The sequence below is a fragment of the Nasonia vitripennis genome, chromosome 5 (assembly GCF_009193385.2).
Source record: "Nasonia vitripennis strain AsymCx chromosome 5, Nvit_psr_1.1, whole genome shotgun sequence".
In the NCBI taxonomy this organism is placed as follows: domain Eukaryota; kingdom Metazoa; phylum Arthropoda; class Insecta; order Hymenoptera; family Pteromalidae; genus Nasonia; species Nasonia vitripennis.
Genome location: NC_045761.1, coordinates 15,631,590 through 15,648,212, shown reverse-complemented (window position 1 = coordinate 15,648,212; position 16,623 = coordinate 15,631,590). Strand labels below are relative to the sequence as shown.

At 45.4% G+C, this 16,623-nt stretch overlaps 2 protein-coding genes across 6 annotated transcripts; one reads left to right on the top strand and one right to left on the bottom strand.

Moving 5' to 3' along the window:
- The first annotated feature begins 14 nt into the window (after positions 1-14).
- LOC100119120 (shootin-1) lies at positions 15-12,345 on the top strand. 3 transcript variants are annotated; one of them, XM_016987174.2, is made up of 11 exons: positions 4,600-4,870; positions 7,301-7,534; positions 7,568-7,880; positions 9,730-9,843; positions 10,292-10,386; positions 10,576-10,729; positions 10,812-10,940; positions 11,034-11,179; positions 11,251-11,803; positions 11,886-11,944; positions 12,022-12,345. In XM_016987174.2, exons 2-11 carry the CDS (start codon positions 7,346-7,348, stop codon positions 12,166-12,168), a joined length of 1,899 nt encoding a protein of 632 aa, XP_016842663.1. In that variant the 5' UTR covers positions 4,600-4,870; positions 7,301-7,345; the 3' UTR covers positions 12,169-12,345. The 3 variants fall into 3 exon arrangements, with proteins under 3 accessions (XP_008202405.1, XP_008202404.1, XP_016842663.1); XM_008204183.4 differs by lacking the exon at positions 4,600-4,870 and adding an exon at positions 15-494 and having other exon boundaries at positions 7,301-7,880; XM_008204182.4 differs by having other exon boundaries at positions 4,599-4,870; positions 7,301-7,880.
- LOC116417824 (protein BCCIP homolog) lies at positions 12,287-16,606 on the bottom strand. Of its 3 annotated transcripts, XM_001602875.6 has the most exons (5): positions 15,877-16,219; positions 15,320-15,803; positions 13,979-15,229; positions 13,277-13,531; positions 12,287-13,201 (listed from the first exon to the last, which is right to left on the bottom strand). In XM_001602875.6, exons 3-5 carry the CDS (start codon positions 14,102-14,104, stop codon positions 12,662-12,664), a joined length of 921 nt encoding a protein of 306 aa, XP_001602925.1. In that variant the 5' UTR covers positions 14,105-15,229; positions 15,320-15,803; positions 15,877-16,219; the 3' UTR covers positions 12,287-12,661. The 3 variants fall into 3 exon arrangements, with proteins under 3 accessions (XP_001602925.1, XP_031788785.1, XP_031788784.1); XM_031932925.1 differs by lacking the exons at positions 12,287-13,201; positions 13,277-13,531 and having other exon boundaries at positions 14,289-15,229; positions 15,877-16,092; positions 16,189-16,606; XM_031932924.1 differs by lacking the exons at positions 12,287-13,201; positions 13,277-13,531 and having other exon boundaries at positions 14,289-15,229; positions 15,877-16,605.
- Between the last annotated feature and the right edge of the window lie 17 nt (positions 16,607-16,623).

Below are 16,623 nucleotides of genomic sequence, written 5' to 3'. Positions count from 1 at the left end.
TAGTCGTGCAACTCGTATCGTACGTTGTTCGGCGCTGTTGATAGATGGGGGCGGAGAGTGAGAGGCTTTCTGCGGAACGGTATTTTCTTTATACGTATATATAAGCATACACAGCTGAGCGAAGGGGAGCGACCGAGTATGGAAAGAGACACGCAGAGAAGAGAGAGATGCGGGCAAGTCGAGTCTCGCCGAGCGAGTGTGTGACAGCCTGCATCAGGCGCGCGCGTGTTTCACTTGTGTTTTGACCGCGCGCCGCCGCTGAGATGCCGCTGAGATGCCGCTGAGAAGGCCTTTTTCTGCGGTTTAATTGTTGTGTTACCTGCAGGTGCAGTACTTTGTTTTGCCTTGGTGTTTTTAGCGAGGAGGGAGCTCGTAGCTCGGCTTCCGCTATGGCTGCAGTTTTCCATTAGAAACCACAAGTGCCTAAATATAATACCTGACCGTAAAAGTGAAAGTGATAAGTTTCCGACAATAAAGGTTTTTATACTGAAAATGTAAGTATAATGCTTTACAGGTTTTGTTCTATTTTGTTTTCAATTCAATAGTAATCGTGATGCGGCCCCATCAACCCTGCATTTACGTTTTAAATTCCATTGCGAGGTGGTATAACGCGGAAAGTCCTTGCATTGCACCTACGCGCGCAGAGAGCAACTTATAAGTTGCATCAGTATAGCGATAGACCAGCAGCCCCAGTCACTTTCACTGCACGAGAGTTTCCATGAGTCAATCGGTCGAACGCACATATCCTACGCTTATATATAGAGCGCTACAGCGCGCCTTTATTCCGCTAAAACCAAATTAAGCGATCGATCGTGACATTTTGTTATCTCTCTCCCTCTCTCTTTCCCGGGTGTAACTCGAGACTTAATCCTTTTCCTCGTTGAAAACTCGTTAGGGAAATTGCGCCGCGCGTTCTTTCGCCCCTTCGTTCGTCTACAGCTGCGCGTTTGTGTGCTGCAGCATACTCTTCTTTTAGTAAAGCTCGAAATTGGCTGCGCGATGCTGCTGATTGTCGAGTCGTTTATGTAGCATCTTTTTCATTTCCATTGAGTAGGTGTACCTATTCATAATGGAGAAGTAGGTCGAGTGTAGAAGAGCTATCAGTTTTCGATATCTGCGTTTACATTACGTATACGTTGTATGTATATACACACAACGCCTTTTATCCAGCGCGAAAGTTTGTATAACAAACGTGTGTACGACCTTATGAAACAATTAAGTTCGCAAGGCTGCAGCCGTAGTCTATACGCAGACAATGAGATTGAGAAAGCATACGCGCGACTTTACATAACCGAATAAATACGAACATATCGGCAGGCTGGCTGATGTTTCAGTACTTAAAAGCAGCGAGTTATATTTTACTGCATCAGAATTGTCTTTTGGGCGTACTTTCAGTCTCTCATTGCTGACGTCGAAATGTGCACATTATAATTCAGACCGCACACTCTTGAACAAATCGAAAAAATGCGCGTAAGTGTACACCTCGCGCCAAATTATAGCTAAAAAATTACACCGCGCTACCGAACTCGAGCGTCTGATTAATAATAATCGGCTGATGAAAAGCATCGAGTATCGATGTAGCTCGCAAAATGCGTATATGAACGACAAAGAAAGCCAGAACGATCTCCGCAACAGGTAATCACGGGTAAGAAACTCGTTCCCCTCCTCGTCTCTCATTCCATGTCCGCGTAGCTAATGGGTACATATATTAAAAGAGACAAAGAGAGAACCTCCTGCAGGATCAAGACGCTGATCTTCCTGCGCGGCAATAAAGCGCATATAAGTATCCTCCTCCTCCTCCCTGGCGTGTAATCGCCGTGAGTCACGAGCCAGATCGGAAAGATGCTGTGCGCGCCCCTAGGGATACATAGTTCATTGGGCGCGTGAGCCGAAATCTATAGAGCTGGATGTATTAGCCGTACTATGCACGCGCGCGGGGTGGCTGACCTCTTTGTGCCGGCGATTGATGTCTCGCGTCCTGTTTGTGTGTCAGTGGACTAGATGGGCTACTACAATAGTACCGCGCTCGATTTTGTTCGGCTAATTCTCCGTCGCTGTGTTTTTTTCTCTCGATCCGAAAAGAAGAAGGCGACGAAACGCGCGTTAGTCATCGTCTGCGTATGGGGAGCGCGGAAAGAGCAATCCGCTCTGGAATGAAAGCCGATATTCCCTTCAGTCTCTCTCTCTCTCTCTCTCTCTCTCTCTCTCACCGACGAACAATTTTTTATAACGTGACCGCGAAACTCTCCTCTCTCAAAAGTGGCCCACAGCACTACTGCTCCGCCAATAAACGCTATGCGTTTCCTGCTCGATCTAAACTTCGCTTATAACACGCAGCAGCGAGAGCCAATGATCCTGCAACGCGTGCGTATAACTGCAGCCGCTCTTTTTCCGCGAGTTTCCATCTCAGCGGCGGCGCCGGTTTATTGCAAAATACCTGGCTGCAGAGCGCGTGAAAGTTGGCCGCGCGCCGAGAAGCTTCTTGCGAGCTGCTGCGCGCGTTTCTCCTTCATTTCATTCGTCCTGCAGCGATGCGCGCTTTTCATTTTTTACACGCGCATTGCATTTTTCTTTGCTCGGCCGCTGCTGGCTTTGATTTCAAGGATACTTTACGGTTATGTGCGTAGATTTTTTAAGCACTTTATGTCCTCGGAGATATGCCAGCGAGCGATTTGCACTTGAGTACTTTGAGTTTTACAGTTATAGTTGCGTCTACACGCGGTATACATTCTTGTTTGTATAACCTTGTTCATGCGACTTGTTAATTAGCATTTTTGAAAACATATACAGAACGTCGATGCGATTTTCAATTAAATGCAATCGGTATTCGAAAAGTGTGTCGGCTACTCGCTCTGTCGTGGGCTGAATATATTCGGAGAAGTATTATACTCTGCAGTTTATTCGAAAAATATAATCACCCAAGGAAAAGCCCGCGCACATTCAAATCGCGAATTCTCTCGGTCGCGGCATTGAAAAAAAGCCGCTATAAGGTCGACGATAATATATCACGCGCTTACACTTATAACCATGCGCTGCACCTTTATACACACACACACACACACACGCATCGCGCGCGAAACTGATTATTCGGAACTGAAACTCGCGCCGAGATCGTGAGTCAGTCGCGCGATGCGCGAACGGAATATCGTTCGTTATCTTCTCTTATACGTTCCCAGTGTGTGGTATGTTGCCTGTATAGGTGCAGTACACTCGGGGAGTGAGACACACGCGAGAGCGCGGGTGGCTCTCGGGTTTTCTGTTTCCGTTTCGGATGAGAGCGTGACTCATATTCCGGGCATTGACTATATATTAATGACTGCCTACCCACGTGATTACTTTTGAATCTGCCCTTTTTGTTAGTAACAGAGCAGCAACGACTAAAGTTAACAACACACTCCGTGTTCCTTATGCATATAGTGTCGTGTAACGCGCATACCAGCACAATACACGCAATCAAACGAGTTTCAGATAGGTCGAGGAAAAAGAGTCGGAACTGCAGCGGCTGGCATTCTTCGAGTGCCCCTAGCCTTAAAAAGCGCGTCTACTATTAAAACGCGCCTATAGTGTTACCGTACAGAGGACGAAACTTACGGCAATAACCGAAGCCTGCTGTAGCATGCAAGCATGATGTACCTATATATACACACTGCTGCTCATTTCACGGCTGCATGATGTCTTGTGTGCTTTACTCTATTTGCTTTTTTCATTGCCGGAGATTAGCTCCAATGAACATATTAAATGCTGTCATCTGCGGCTTCGCTCGGATGCTCGATGTATTTTTTTAGTGCCGGCCGTGCAATCGACTTAAAACTTCCGACAGCTGCGCCTCTCATGCAAATGCTCTCCTAGAATCGCAGAAAGAGATTGTTTACGCTTTTTACGACCAATTTTCGCTTTCGTTAGCGAGTCCTCAAATTTTATTGTTCGCGCGAGCGAGACAAAAGAACAACCAACACCGGTCGTTTAATTCAATGCGCAATAATAGCATTGAACATTTATTTCGATGTACGGCGCGGTAAGTTTTCGCAGCAAAAGCGTACGCGCTGTTTGTGTTGTGCACTTTTATCGAGCGCTATGATGTATTGTAAAAGACGGTGAATTGTCGGAAAGTGAAGGGAAAGCTAATTGACACTACGGCTTTTTATAGTTATATTAAAAAAGCGCTCAAGGTTTGCAGCCGTTTGAGCTCCAGCCGCTTACAGCTCACCGAGTTCCTCACGATTCCGGTCCGAAATTTTGACTCGAGTGCGAGTCAGGCGAAAAAACGTCGACCGTTCGGCTAGAAACCAAGAGAAACAAGGTGCCAACGCGACAAGCTATAACGAACTAATCAATTGTAAGGCAAAAAAGGCCAAACTACGATTTAGCTCACAGCAGAGCAACCTCTCCGGAGTCTATCCATCTCCCCTCTTCTCTCGACTCTGAGCCTCTCCTCTCATCATCAGAGCGCAGCAGCGGCGTATCTCCATATCACACGCAGCACGAGGAGACTCAACCTCACTCACACACGTGCGGTGCGGCCTCGTGTGTGTGAATGTGTGTGTGTGTGCGTAGGTGAGCTCACGGCGGCGTAGAGAGGACTGAGGAGAGAAAGAAAACGGCGCGCATTCACTCAAGACACACGCCGCGGTGCTAGTGTACTCCCTCTCTCGCGTCATCGCGCGCGCAGTGTCGGGCTCAGTGTCTTACGGACTGCGGCGGAGATAACGCGCTCCGCAGTCCAAAATCCTCGCTGTTACTTGGTTCGTTTGGAGCGTTGAAGTGGATTTTTTTTTCAAGGTGTGCGCGATACCAGTGTCTGCAATAGTGCGTTGACTTTCGATGGAGGAGCAGCCCGGCGTTTTTCGGCTCTGAGCGCGGAATTTCGCGGGTGAGTCACGCGCATGTCTGCGTTTCGCGGCCGCCTAGATTATACACTTGCTTTTTCTCTCCCGTCTCAATAACGTCTTGACTCGAGTGCAGGGAATTTATCGAAAATAAATCGATCCGAATGAGTGTGTATAGCGATCAACAAAGAAACCAGCTGGAACACTCTCCACACACTCATCGACGGCCGTTGGCAGCAATCTTTTCTTTTTGTTTACTTTTCGAGGCGTCGCACGTGCGCCGCCGTTTTTCTCATTGGGTGAGACATGCGCGCCTTGTGTGCGATAGTGCCTTGTTTCCCTCGCAGAGCCTTCGCTTTTCGAGATGATTATTTTAATTGGATGCATACGCACGAAACGGGAGAGGAAAAAAGAGGAAGAAGCCTTGCCGGTGATTTAAAGCCCACACGTCAGAGTATAAATCGCGATTGGCTTCTTTTACTTGCATCGCACGCATCAATCATTGCGAACTTTGAGCTATCGAAGCGCCCGTACATTTTTAAACCTTGAAGGATTTGATTATTATTGCTTGTCTTGGATTCGTTGCAGCTTTATTTCTCCATCTCCGTGAATTCGCGTGCAGGTAATTGCGCTCGGGAACAGTTCGGTTCGAGAGCTCCTGCTTGTCTCCTTTATTTCGAGTGCTTACACCGCGTGTAACACAACTTCATTGTCGTGTCGTTGAGCGACGTGAGAAAAATTAATTTCGAATATACAACGCAAAGTAATGTATGTTAATCGCATGCCCGAGCATGAATCGCTCCGTTTTTTCCGATTTCGATGCATTTATTTGATTTAAGACTTATGTCTATTTACAAAAATGCATTTTCCATCAAAGATCCGCCAGTTCTGGTTGGAAAATCGTTTCCAAGTGCAGTGCAGTGCAGATTTCTTAAGGTACCAAACTAACAAGTCTCATTGAAGAGGCTTAGTCACGGAGAGCCACGGCGGGGCAGTGCGGAAAGCCTAATTACTGCCATTGTGTGTTGCATAGTTATTAAACGGAACTGTGCACTTTAGCGAGTCTCTGATGTGTGTAGTATAGAGATATAGATTCGCTGTAAAATTCATCAACGCGACTCTAGTTCTAATCGACGGGACTCTGTCGTTTAATTGGAAATTCCAAAGAGAATCCTCTCCCTCTCTCTCTCTCTCTCTCTCTCTCTCTCTCTCTCTCTCTCTCTCTCTCTCTCTCTCTCAACAATCAAGAGCGCTTTTATCGGCCTCTCCAGATTCGATAAAACAGCGACTTGCTGGGCAGCCTATAGCGATTTGTCGCAAAGATTCACGCCCCGGAATATCTCGCCGAGTCAATAAAAACCCCGATGCGTGGGTATAGCTATATAGGTATATCGGCTTGGCGCGATCGTATATATATAAGTATACACACACGGTGTGTCTATCCCCGCGCGTAATCCCGAAGAGATATACCTGCTACTAGTATTCGGATAGCGTCTTCTCATTCGTAGATTACGCAGAGGAGACTGCTGAAAGACTCGTTTTCCAATTCGACGCGCGTCGCGTTTCGAGCTTTAATTCGTTTACGCGTTCGCGTACAACGCACGCATTGAGCAAAAAAATATATATACACTCGATATCATTGTACAGCTGATTCGTGTATCACAAGATCCCACTTTCCCAGCACGAGCTCACATGGGAGAATTCCCCAGCGCACCCGGAAAGCGCGCGACTGTGTTGGAATTAAAGGGCCGCGCGCTCTATTTCGAAATGCGTCTCGCCGGTCCAGGAGAGACCGGCTGCTGGGAGCGGCACGCGCGCGCGCGCGCGCGCGGCTAGTCACGTGCACCGAGATAACCCACGACTTATTTTTAGAAGACTCACAAGTTATTAACCCCCTCGAGGCGCTGGAAATATTTACGCGCGCGAGCTCTCTCGCATCGTTTAGGAGGTTTCACTCCCTTTGAGCGGCTCGAGTGCGTAGAGCATCGTCCGCGGAATACGTAGAACAAAGCCGGAGTCGCGGCTGCTGTCATTGAATGCCTCTCATGTGTACGTTATTTGCTCTGCTTCTTTTCGTCGACACTCGCGTCTCGCGCGCGCCTAGTCTAAACAGACTTCTGTCTTCACCTCTCGCTGCTGAGATTTACAAGCTATTCCATCCCAGACTTCTGCAGCATATCGTGCTCAAACTGTTTCGGGCTCTCTTCGGCCTGAGTGCGAGCAAAATTGCTTTTCCTGCAAATAATACTCACTTGGAAGCAAGTTCGTAAATGTATAAATTTCAAAGTGAGTCAAACTAGTTTGAATAATTGAGCGCATCCAACAAGCGGAAAGCTTGTTGAATAATGAACGGAATCGATGCTTTCTTCGACTCGTCAGTCTGTTTCGTGCTGCTCGAAACAATATAATTCTAGCGCACGTTTCAAGTTGGAGCGAAAGAGCGCGCGAAATTCGAATGTTTCTTCGACTTTCAGGTGCAGTCCCGCAGCGAACCAGCACAGCTCCAGCGACACTGGGCAATGAACAAAACCGAACTGAACATCATGCTGAGCAACGGCAACAGCAGCGCGCTCCACGGCGTGACGCTGCGCTCGACCGGCACTTGCCTGCACCACGTCGGGCCTAACCAGAGCAGCTTGCACAGCTCGCACATTCCACTGCCGAAGTCAAGCCCGAGCAAGGGGCTTCAGGAGCGCATAGCAGGTCTACAGCGCTCGACGAGTCAGCAGCAGCAGCAGCAGCAGCAGCAGCAGCAACAGTCCGGGGGAAAATCGATGTCGGTGGCAGCGCAGAGGGCGGCTTTCGAGAGACTCGACGCCTCGGCCGCCGCTCCACCGGCGAGTCCCGTCAAACTCGCGCGCGCCTCCTCGGGAAGCGGAAGCGCCGCCAGCAGTCAGTACGGGAGCAGCCAGAATCTCGGGCCAGCCTCGCCGGCTGCCTGCAGGAGTCCCAGGCTGGACAGGAGCAACAGCTTTCAGGAGGCCGGCAGGTGGAAGGGCAAGTTTGAGGAGGCCGAGAAGAAGAGGAAGATGCTGCTGCAGAAGAGCGAGGCTGGTGAGAGCTTATTCCTCTTCTATTTTTTTTTATTTCGATATTCCGCGAACGGCGACGCTCTTCGCTATAAATTATAATTTTGCGGGAAAACGTTGCGTTTTTTATCCCCCTCGTTATTCAAGGCTGCCGGGAGCGAGGGAACCCCCAGAAATTAAGCGGGAAAGCGGGAGCTTGCGCGAGGGGGGCGAAATTGGAAAGTAGGTCACGCGTTGGAACAGGTGCAGCAATTCAGAAGAACCGTATACAAAACTTCTGTCGCGCTTCCATTTGAATGTTTTCCTTTCAGAGAATCTTGCGCCCCGGAAAATCGATAAAAACGCCTTCGATCCATACCGCCGCCACATAATTATACACGAAAAACACAATGCTCCTATAATAATAACCAATTTAATATGATTGTATAGAAATAATACGTGGATACGCATATGGATATAGATTTTCGTTCCTTCCTTTTTCGGCCTTTTTCATGCCCGTACTTTTTGTTTATATTGCTTATTAAAGAGACGGCCGCCGGAGCGGTAAATGTGAGAAAGTTGGAGGGGAAAATAGGTTGACAAGGGGTGGATTTGATGTGCCTACGCCCACGCGCCTCTGTATGCGCGCGCGCGCGGGACATACAAAACAGTACGTACGCGCGGAGAATATTAAATTTCGGAGACTTTTTTCGCCAAAACGCGCGAGGTCGGCGAAAATTCGAATGGAATTTCGTGCACATTGAGTGAGACACGTGTAAGCCCTGGAGTCGCAATTTAATAACACGCATGACCAGTTATTACAATGAGATACATTATTTTCGAAAGAACACGCGGCATCCTGCATGCTCAGTTTGACGACAGAGACGTCGCCGTAGCCCGACTCAATAAGCCGGGGGCTCTCGCATGAAGCTTGCAATTAAAGAGCCGAAAGAAGCCGCTCCTCGCGGCCAATTACGAGCGAGTCGAACTCCCGAGCATAATCAATCTAGCGGTTTATCGGTATTTTTATGCGGTCCGTCGACTCCTGCTGTGTGTATACCTGCAGCTAAGGTCGCAGTTCAGGGCTCGCGATAAAAGGTTACGCTTATATAAGCTATAGCCGGTGGACTTGATGACTCCTTGCGGCTGCTGCTTCTGTCGTTCGGATCGTGATTCACGCTCGACATGCAGATCGCTTAGTCACACGCGAGGCTGCAGGTATACGGATACGTTTAACAATTAACATTGCGAATTCAACGTCCCCGTGGGAGAGGCCGCGGTGCCGGAGTGCGGTTTCGAGGCTCTCGTGCAATTCGCCTGTCGGCCGGGAGAGCGCATTTATTGAATTTTCCCGTTCTGTATATGATTATACAGGCGTTAGATTGAGTTATAATTACTTCCTACAAAGCTGCTTTTTTCGAGAAGTCGCGTTTCGTATGTGCGTCAAATGCAGTCGTGGAATATGTTTACGATTGAGAGTATGATTCATCGGAGCTATAAATGTATTCGGGAAAAAAGGAACGTTGGACGCGCGTGACGTTTTTCTTATTGTTTCTACATCTTAAAAATGAACAACGTTTACGGCGATTACAGTTTACAATGACATCACAACGCTACCAATGCTATCATTATGCGATATTATCGCGTTATTGATGTGTGCAGTTCAAAGGTAATAATTTTATCGCTTTCGGATAATCGGACCATTATCTTCAGTACAACAATAGAATTTAACTCGTGGATGAATAAAATGTTCGGAGATATAATGTTGTAGCTAAACAAATTATTACCGCAGTTAAGAGTAATACGATAACTCGTAAACTTGAGATATATAATAGAGGAGCTGCTTACAGGATGCGCTTGAAATAAACCTAATGAATATGCATTTTTTGTTCAAGTGAGCCGGGAGCATGCGGACCTGGAGAGGAGATACCAGCAGCTGCTCAGGCAAAATGGCACGCTGCAGGCGCAAATGCAAGATAAAAGCGAGAAACTTGAGAAAATGCGAACAGGTAAGATGCCCGCGTGACTCATGATGCACCACTACCGTCAACAATTCTTCTTACGAATACTTTTTATACTTTTTGTTACGTCTTATGTGGGATAAGTGCTGTCTATCAATGAACACTTTTTACCATTAATATTTGTTCACGTCGATGATTCACAAAGTTTGAGATCGCGATAAAAAATTAAGGATATCTTATCAATTATACTCCCGAGTAATCATGGACAGATGTATTTAAAAAACTGTTGCTCTATCGCTTCTTTTTCGAATCTCCTCAAAAGAAGAATATTTTTCTTGAGTGGATTTCACTCGACATGTGGCTTGGCCCAAATTGACAAATATTCAGTACATATACGCCTCCTATTTCATATTTTCTTTCCAACTGACAACATTTCCCTTGCGTAAGCTCACTTGAGAAGATGAAATTCACAAGGTAACATAACTTATTTTCGCAGTTTCGGAGGCGGTATGCAAGGAGTACGAGCAGCTCAAGCGGCAATACGACGTCGAGACGGGGGCAATGCACAAGGCCATGCAGCAAGCATCTCAAGTAGGCCAAACATGTGATTCTCTCGCGGAAATTCTCGATCCGATAGAACGTAGCAATAGAATTTCAATAATTTTCGCTGATCTTGAAGCGATGACATTGATTCTTAGACGCCGTTCTCGATTTGATTGCACTGATTTTTTTTTAACTTTTCACCGAAAATAGAAATCAAACGAAATTTCCCCTTCACAGTGGTACAGGCAGAATCGCGAGCTGAAAAGGCGGTCGCAGGTCATCACGCAAAAGTACCTGCTGTCCAATCCGGACGCCCTGAACGAGTTCGATCTGCCGGACGAGGTCGACAACCATGCCGACGATATCGAGCAGCTCCGCGAAACCGTCACAGGTTCGTCACACTCTGATTTCCATGCCTGGATTTTCCAATTCGTACCCGATCGTAATTAATAACCGCGGCTCGCTTATTGCAGAACTCAGCCAGGAGGTGGCCAAGCTGCAGACGGATCTCAACGCCGCCAGACTGCAGGAGTTCGAGGCCCAGGAGCAGGTGACGCTGCTCACCGCCCAGCTCGAGGAGGAGAGGCTGGCCCGACAAAACGGTGAGACCTTGGCCTCGTGCGCAGTATGATTAAAAGACTCATCGATTGCATTACGTGATATTTATGGGCCATTTTGTTCTTCGACAATTCCAGAGGACGACAGAATGAGGGAACTGAAGCAGCAGAAGGAGAACATGGAACGCGTGACGAAGATGGTGGCCGACGAGGTCCAAACACTGAAAGCACAATGTGATCGCGAGAGAGAAAACTCGAGAATGATAAAGATAGAGGCCGACAGGGTGGGCATCGCGTTAGCACAAGCTATTGGAATAACGGGCTTGCAGGCGAAACTAAACACTGTCCGTTTCAGATCCAAAAGGAGCGCAACGTCCTGGCGCACCAGTCGGCTCTTCTGATGGCCGACGTGGGCGACGACCCGAACGGCCGCTTCCTGGTCGTCCTCCAAGAAGTCGAGACTCTGAAACGCTCCCTCGAGGAGGAAAAACAGGCCCACGCTGCGGCGATCCAGCTGCTCCAGGAGAAGCTCGAGGAGAAGGAGTCGAACGTCGAATTCGAAATCGTCGAGGAGAAGCTCAAGCTCGCCGAGTCCGAGCTCGAGATGGTGGTGCAGCGAGCGGAGCGAGCCGAGTCCAGCGCTGCGGCGATGCAGGAGCTGGTGCGCGAGCTCGAGGCCAAAATCGCCGAGCTCGAGAAGAAGGCGAGCGCGCCGCCTCCTCCGCCTCTGCCGCCCCCGCCACCGCCACCTCCGCCCATGCCCCTCCGGACGAACAACGGCGGAGGCATCAGCTCGGTCAAGTTGATCACGAGGGAGCGGATGGCCGAGAAAAATGGATCGGCCCTCACGGACATGGAGAACATGCTGGGAATCTCGAGAAAGTCGCCACCCGTAGCGCAGCAACCTGGTCGGTATCTCGATGAGCAACACTTGGACTGGTGTAAACAATGCGATCTGCGCATCATGATAATACTGAGTTTTTCTTGCAGCTATCGACGACATCATCAATCAAATCAAAGGTGGAAGGTTCACGCTCAAACACACGGATGTAAGTTGGTATATCATATTCAACCAAGTTTCTGTTCTGGTTAACGGAATTTCTGACAATTTTTGCTGCGTTTACAGAAACAAAGAGAAGAAGAGAGGAAGCGTAAGCAAGAGGCGGAGAGCAAACCGCCTGCCGTATCGGAAATGCTCAACATTCTGGGGACCATGCGGCGAAGAGCAAAGCCTACCAGAAATTCGTTCAAGTTTTCTAACGGGCCATCGTGATTATAGACGCTTATTCTTTTACGCATTAATAATAATTAAACATATTGTAATGTATATCAAGTTTAAATACTTATATAGTGTAAGATAATACGTTAAGAAACTGCCAGCTTTTACACAATGTTATTATTATAGGATTTATTACATAAATACAATTATAAATCGTTTTCGTTATGAGTACATGTGTCTAATAAATCTTTTTTCTACCGACTTCATATTATAAAAATTACAGGAATCCGTCTCGACGAAGGCAAGCAAGACAATAAGAAGCGATCGATAAGCGTGTGTGTGCTATTCATGATGTGGTACAAATTTCTTCTCTCAATGACTATATACGAAGTCGTGGAAAAATGCAGAAAAATATACGACTATCTTTTCCTACTCACGACTATATCTTCACAGGCAATCAAAAAGTACAAAATATATTTTCTCGCAACAAAAATATACTTTTTCAGTCACAACCGTCTCGAATATCATCGAATAGGCTTGCACAGATTTACGAAAGCTGAGTCTTGATCTTGTCGATTATTTGCTGCAGTTTGGCGGATTCGAAAAGCAATACCCGCCTGTAGGGAACCATTTCGTAGTCGTCCTCGGTCCATGCGCCAGACAATCCGTTATCCGAGTCCTTTTCCACGGAGAATTCAAAACTGCAATCAGCCTCCTCTGCGAATATTTCCTCCTCGGGGTTGCTCCAAATTACGTTTGGCTCTTCGGTGGCATTTTTTCGTTTGCTCTTGTTCTTTTTCTTCTGGTTCTCCTCGTTGGTCTTGTAAAGTTTGCAAATGAGAATGTAGTAAGAGAAATCGAACGGCATTTTCTTGTTGGCTGCTCTGCTCATTTCCGAAATGAGATTTTCAAGGAGGGGCACAGAAATCTGCGCAGGAATGTTGACGAATCGTTCGTTAATTAAAAGTCCCAAAGCGGCAGCGTCGTTCTCGAGTACGTTTTTGATCATGGCATTTGTGGAGTCGGTTGCGTGTTCATTGGCAAGTTGCTTTAATAAGTCTCTCAGTTCCTGAATGCAAGGTACATTCTGAAAGTAGATAACGAGTAGGCTTTTTAGTCCTAGTCATCTAACAGTTTACAAATTTTGCACAAATATCCTCACCTGTCTGTCTGAAACATTGATGACCGTAGTAATACCGAATACATCATTTACATCATCGTCCTCATCATCAGACTCTGCTTCATCCTGCGATTGTTTGACTACTGAACCGACATAATTTTGTTGAATTATCAAATCCGTCAAGCTTCCAAGATCGATGTGAGCCTTCAAGAAAAGTTGTTGTAGAAGGGTTTTAATTCCATGAAAATCTGGATCTTGAGGATTACGCCCTTCAAAGTCTACTTGAATTTCCATTCCCTGAAAAACAATTTTAATTAACATTATTATGAACTGATTACTTTAAGGCAACTGAGAACTCATATCCTACAGGAATTGAGCAGTTTCTAAATGAGTAAATAAACGAAAGATGATGCAAGTTATTCGGACGCCTGGAATATGGCAACCAGCTACATCTGCAAGTCAGCATGTCTGCTGTTACAACGGGTTGATGCCGGCAACTGCGCACACATATGTGCCAAGGCCATAAGATCGAAAACAAGTGCATTTGTCATGCATAGAAATAAGTACTTGAAAACGGGGCGAATCTGATATTTTGAAAAATTAAACCTGCGTCAAGCACCTCGCCAGAAGACACATCGCAACAAGAAGCTGGTGCGAGGGGAAAAGTGAGGTTAGCCGCGCCGCAGCACGTGGCCGCGTCTCGTCTTCGAGGAAGTTGCAGACAGCCAAGAATAGGGTACTGACCTGCTCGTCGGCGACGTCGTTGTCGTTCTCCTCGCCGCTGGACTCGTCGATGCTGTCCTCCTCATCGTCGCGCTGATTTTTGTCGACCTCGCGCTGCAATTCGCGTCTCTTTACCGGGGCGGCCATTTTCACTTATAACACACAGTACAGTAGTACACACAGCGCTGCGCCAACCCGTCGCGCGAGACTACTGCCAGTCTGCCAGTTGCTAACCCGAGTTTACAAGTCGGAACCCGCGTTATAGTCACCTTATGTGCTGCTGTGTATACCTATATGTATATTGTCGGCGCGCAGATAGGGGTATATAAATGGCCCTTGTTATACTTACGACAGATGATTAAAAATAGTAATCTGTCGTAAAATTTATCAAAATATGTGCATATTGCAAGTAAAAAATACAAGAAAATTTAATCTGTCCTCAAAACACGGGAATTTTAACGTTTAATATGAGAAACAAGTATAAATAAAAAAAATAGCAGACAAATCTGTCGTACGAGAGGTTAAGAGCACGTTGAAGAACGTAGAAAGTCGCCGGATAACGAAATTCGCGACGACCGTCGTTCGACGGTAGGGGGCGAGTACATCAAGTAAATTGATTGTAGAATAGGAATGTGGAATTTTGATGTTTTTGAGTTGGTAATAAAGAATCAATTGAAAAGCTTATTTTGATTAAGTGCCCATCACTTTTATTAAAAACTATTCACAATTCTGAAACTGGAATATCTGAAAATTTTGATTTGCCACAATCAAAACACTTAAATCGTATAACGGAACTATTTATATTGTATATAAAATATACACGGTTTTTTCGGTTTAACTTCTTTTCAATTATACAAAAACGTTCGAAAACATTGATACAAAATATATCATGATAAACTCTAGATATTTGAGTAATTGAAAATGAAAGTGATTCAATTGTTTTACAGGCCTTCTGCAAATTTAATGTTTGATCAATAGTTAATTCATCTGGAACAAATTTCAACAATGATGCTTTTTTGACAGCAACGATTGTAGTATCATTGAGATCAGCGTTATTATTTTTCATATCTGATCGAATGAACTTTCTATTACTGCAAAATGGTTTTGATATAAAAGAGAATCGCAAAACATTATCAGACTTTAAGTTCTTGAACGGTAAAACTGACAGATTCGGCTTGAATTTTAATATTCTGGATTCGTCATTCTTTTTGGAAGAATCCATCAACCGAAAGTTTCTGTTCCTGTCATAGACTTTGTAATCAATAAATAAACCTGAAAAATGAATAATGAAAATCAAAGTAACTATGCAGAAAAATAATGAATGAATATGTACTAAGGTATTTTAATCATGTATAATCTTACCATCAGCTAAGAATATTACAATTTCTTTGGCATTCTTAGTTGAATATTCCGAAGCGAATTTATCATAGCAAAGATCTTGCTCTGATATGTCGACGTTTTTTTGATACTTTCGTAAATATTTTCCATTTGAAATGTCAATATTTCGATACATACTTGCATCGTAATTTATACCAAACACGAACCCAATGATAAAGTCTCTGAATTCTAGCATAAGAGCACGCAAGGCATCGAAATTGTTATTGTGTATATATTCCGTATTTTTACTAATTAATCGAACTATAACGTGTCGACTAAATTTCTTATGATTAGAAGCGTCCAGCGTTAGATAATAAATTTCATTTGCTTGAATGTTAGGAAACTTAGCCAGAAGAAATTGTTTCAATAATTCTATGAAAAGAGTGAATCCTTTCTCGTCGTTGATAAAAAAAGAATCTGATCGATTATACTCGAGATCGAAGTAAATCGTAGATTTGTCTGTAATTATCTAAAACGTAATAAAATTGATGATTTTAAGTATATTGTTTTTCCAGGGGTGTAAATATTAATGATAGTAATACCTCGTAATAATGCCGGTTAGACATAATTGGATAATGATACAAAAACTTATTCAAACTGGCAATGAAGTAAACTCTTTTTCCGGTAACATTTTCTTCTCGAGCTATACACAGCATTCCAAATTTGTTACTAAATTGCCCATATTTCTCCAACATGAATTTTAATGAATAAAATTTCATGTCATACCACCAATCTGACATCGTTTACAACATTAATACCTATCAATCAATAAATGAATAGTAGGAACATATAACACTGTATAACGTATAGGTTAAGTTATTGTGTAGCACTGAAGTATACAATAAGATATTTACTATCCGCTGGGTGCGTAAATGGTAGCACTCTCACTTAGTCCTCCCATCCCATGTTGCACATTAAACCAGGATAGGAGGGGGGGGGGGGCAATTAAACATAAAACCAGGCTTGAGCGGGGGGAAGGAATAATTAAGTTTCACATTAAACCAGGGTTGGAGGGGGGGGGGGCAATTAAACATAAAACCAGGCTTGAGCGGGGGGAAGGAATAATTAAGTTTCACATTAAACCAGGGTTGGAGGGGGGGGGGCAATTAAACATAAAACCAGGCTTGAGCGGGGGGAAGGAATAATTAAGTTGCACATTAAACCAGGGTTGGAGGGGGGGGGGCAATTAAACATAAAACCAGGCTTGTGCGGGGGGAAGGAATAATTAAGTTGCACATTAAACCAGGGTTGGAGGGGGGGGGGCAATTAAACATAAAACCAGGCTTGAG

Excerpts from the sequence above, each read along its gene's own strand:
- LOC116417824 (XM_031932925.1), bottom strand. The coding sequence starts at position 16,074 with ATGTCAGATTGGTGGTATGACATGAAATTTTATTCATTAAAATTCATG. Across the intron at positions 15,804-15,876 it reads CTAACCGGCATTATTACGAG|ATAATTACAGACAAATCTAC; the intron begins GTATTACTATCA and ends ATTACGTTTTAG. Across the intron at positions 15,230-15,319 it reads TGTAATATTCTTAGCTGATG|GTTTATTTATTGATTACAAA; the intron begins GTAAGATTATAC and ends TTCATTTTTCAG.
- LOC100119120 (XM_008204183.4), top strand. The coding sequence starts at position 7,346 with ATGAACAAAACCGAACTGAACATCATGCTGAGCAACGGCAACAGCAGC. Across the intron at positions 10,941-11,033 it reads GAGGCTGGCCCGACAAAACG|AGGACGACAGAATGAGGGAA; the intron begins GTGAGACCTTGG and ends CGACAATTCCAG. Across the intron at positions 11,180-11,250 it reads TAAAGATAGAGGCCGACAGG|ATCCAAAAGGAGCGCAACGT; the intron begins GTGGGCATCGCG and ends TGTCCGTTTCAG.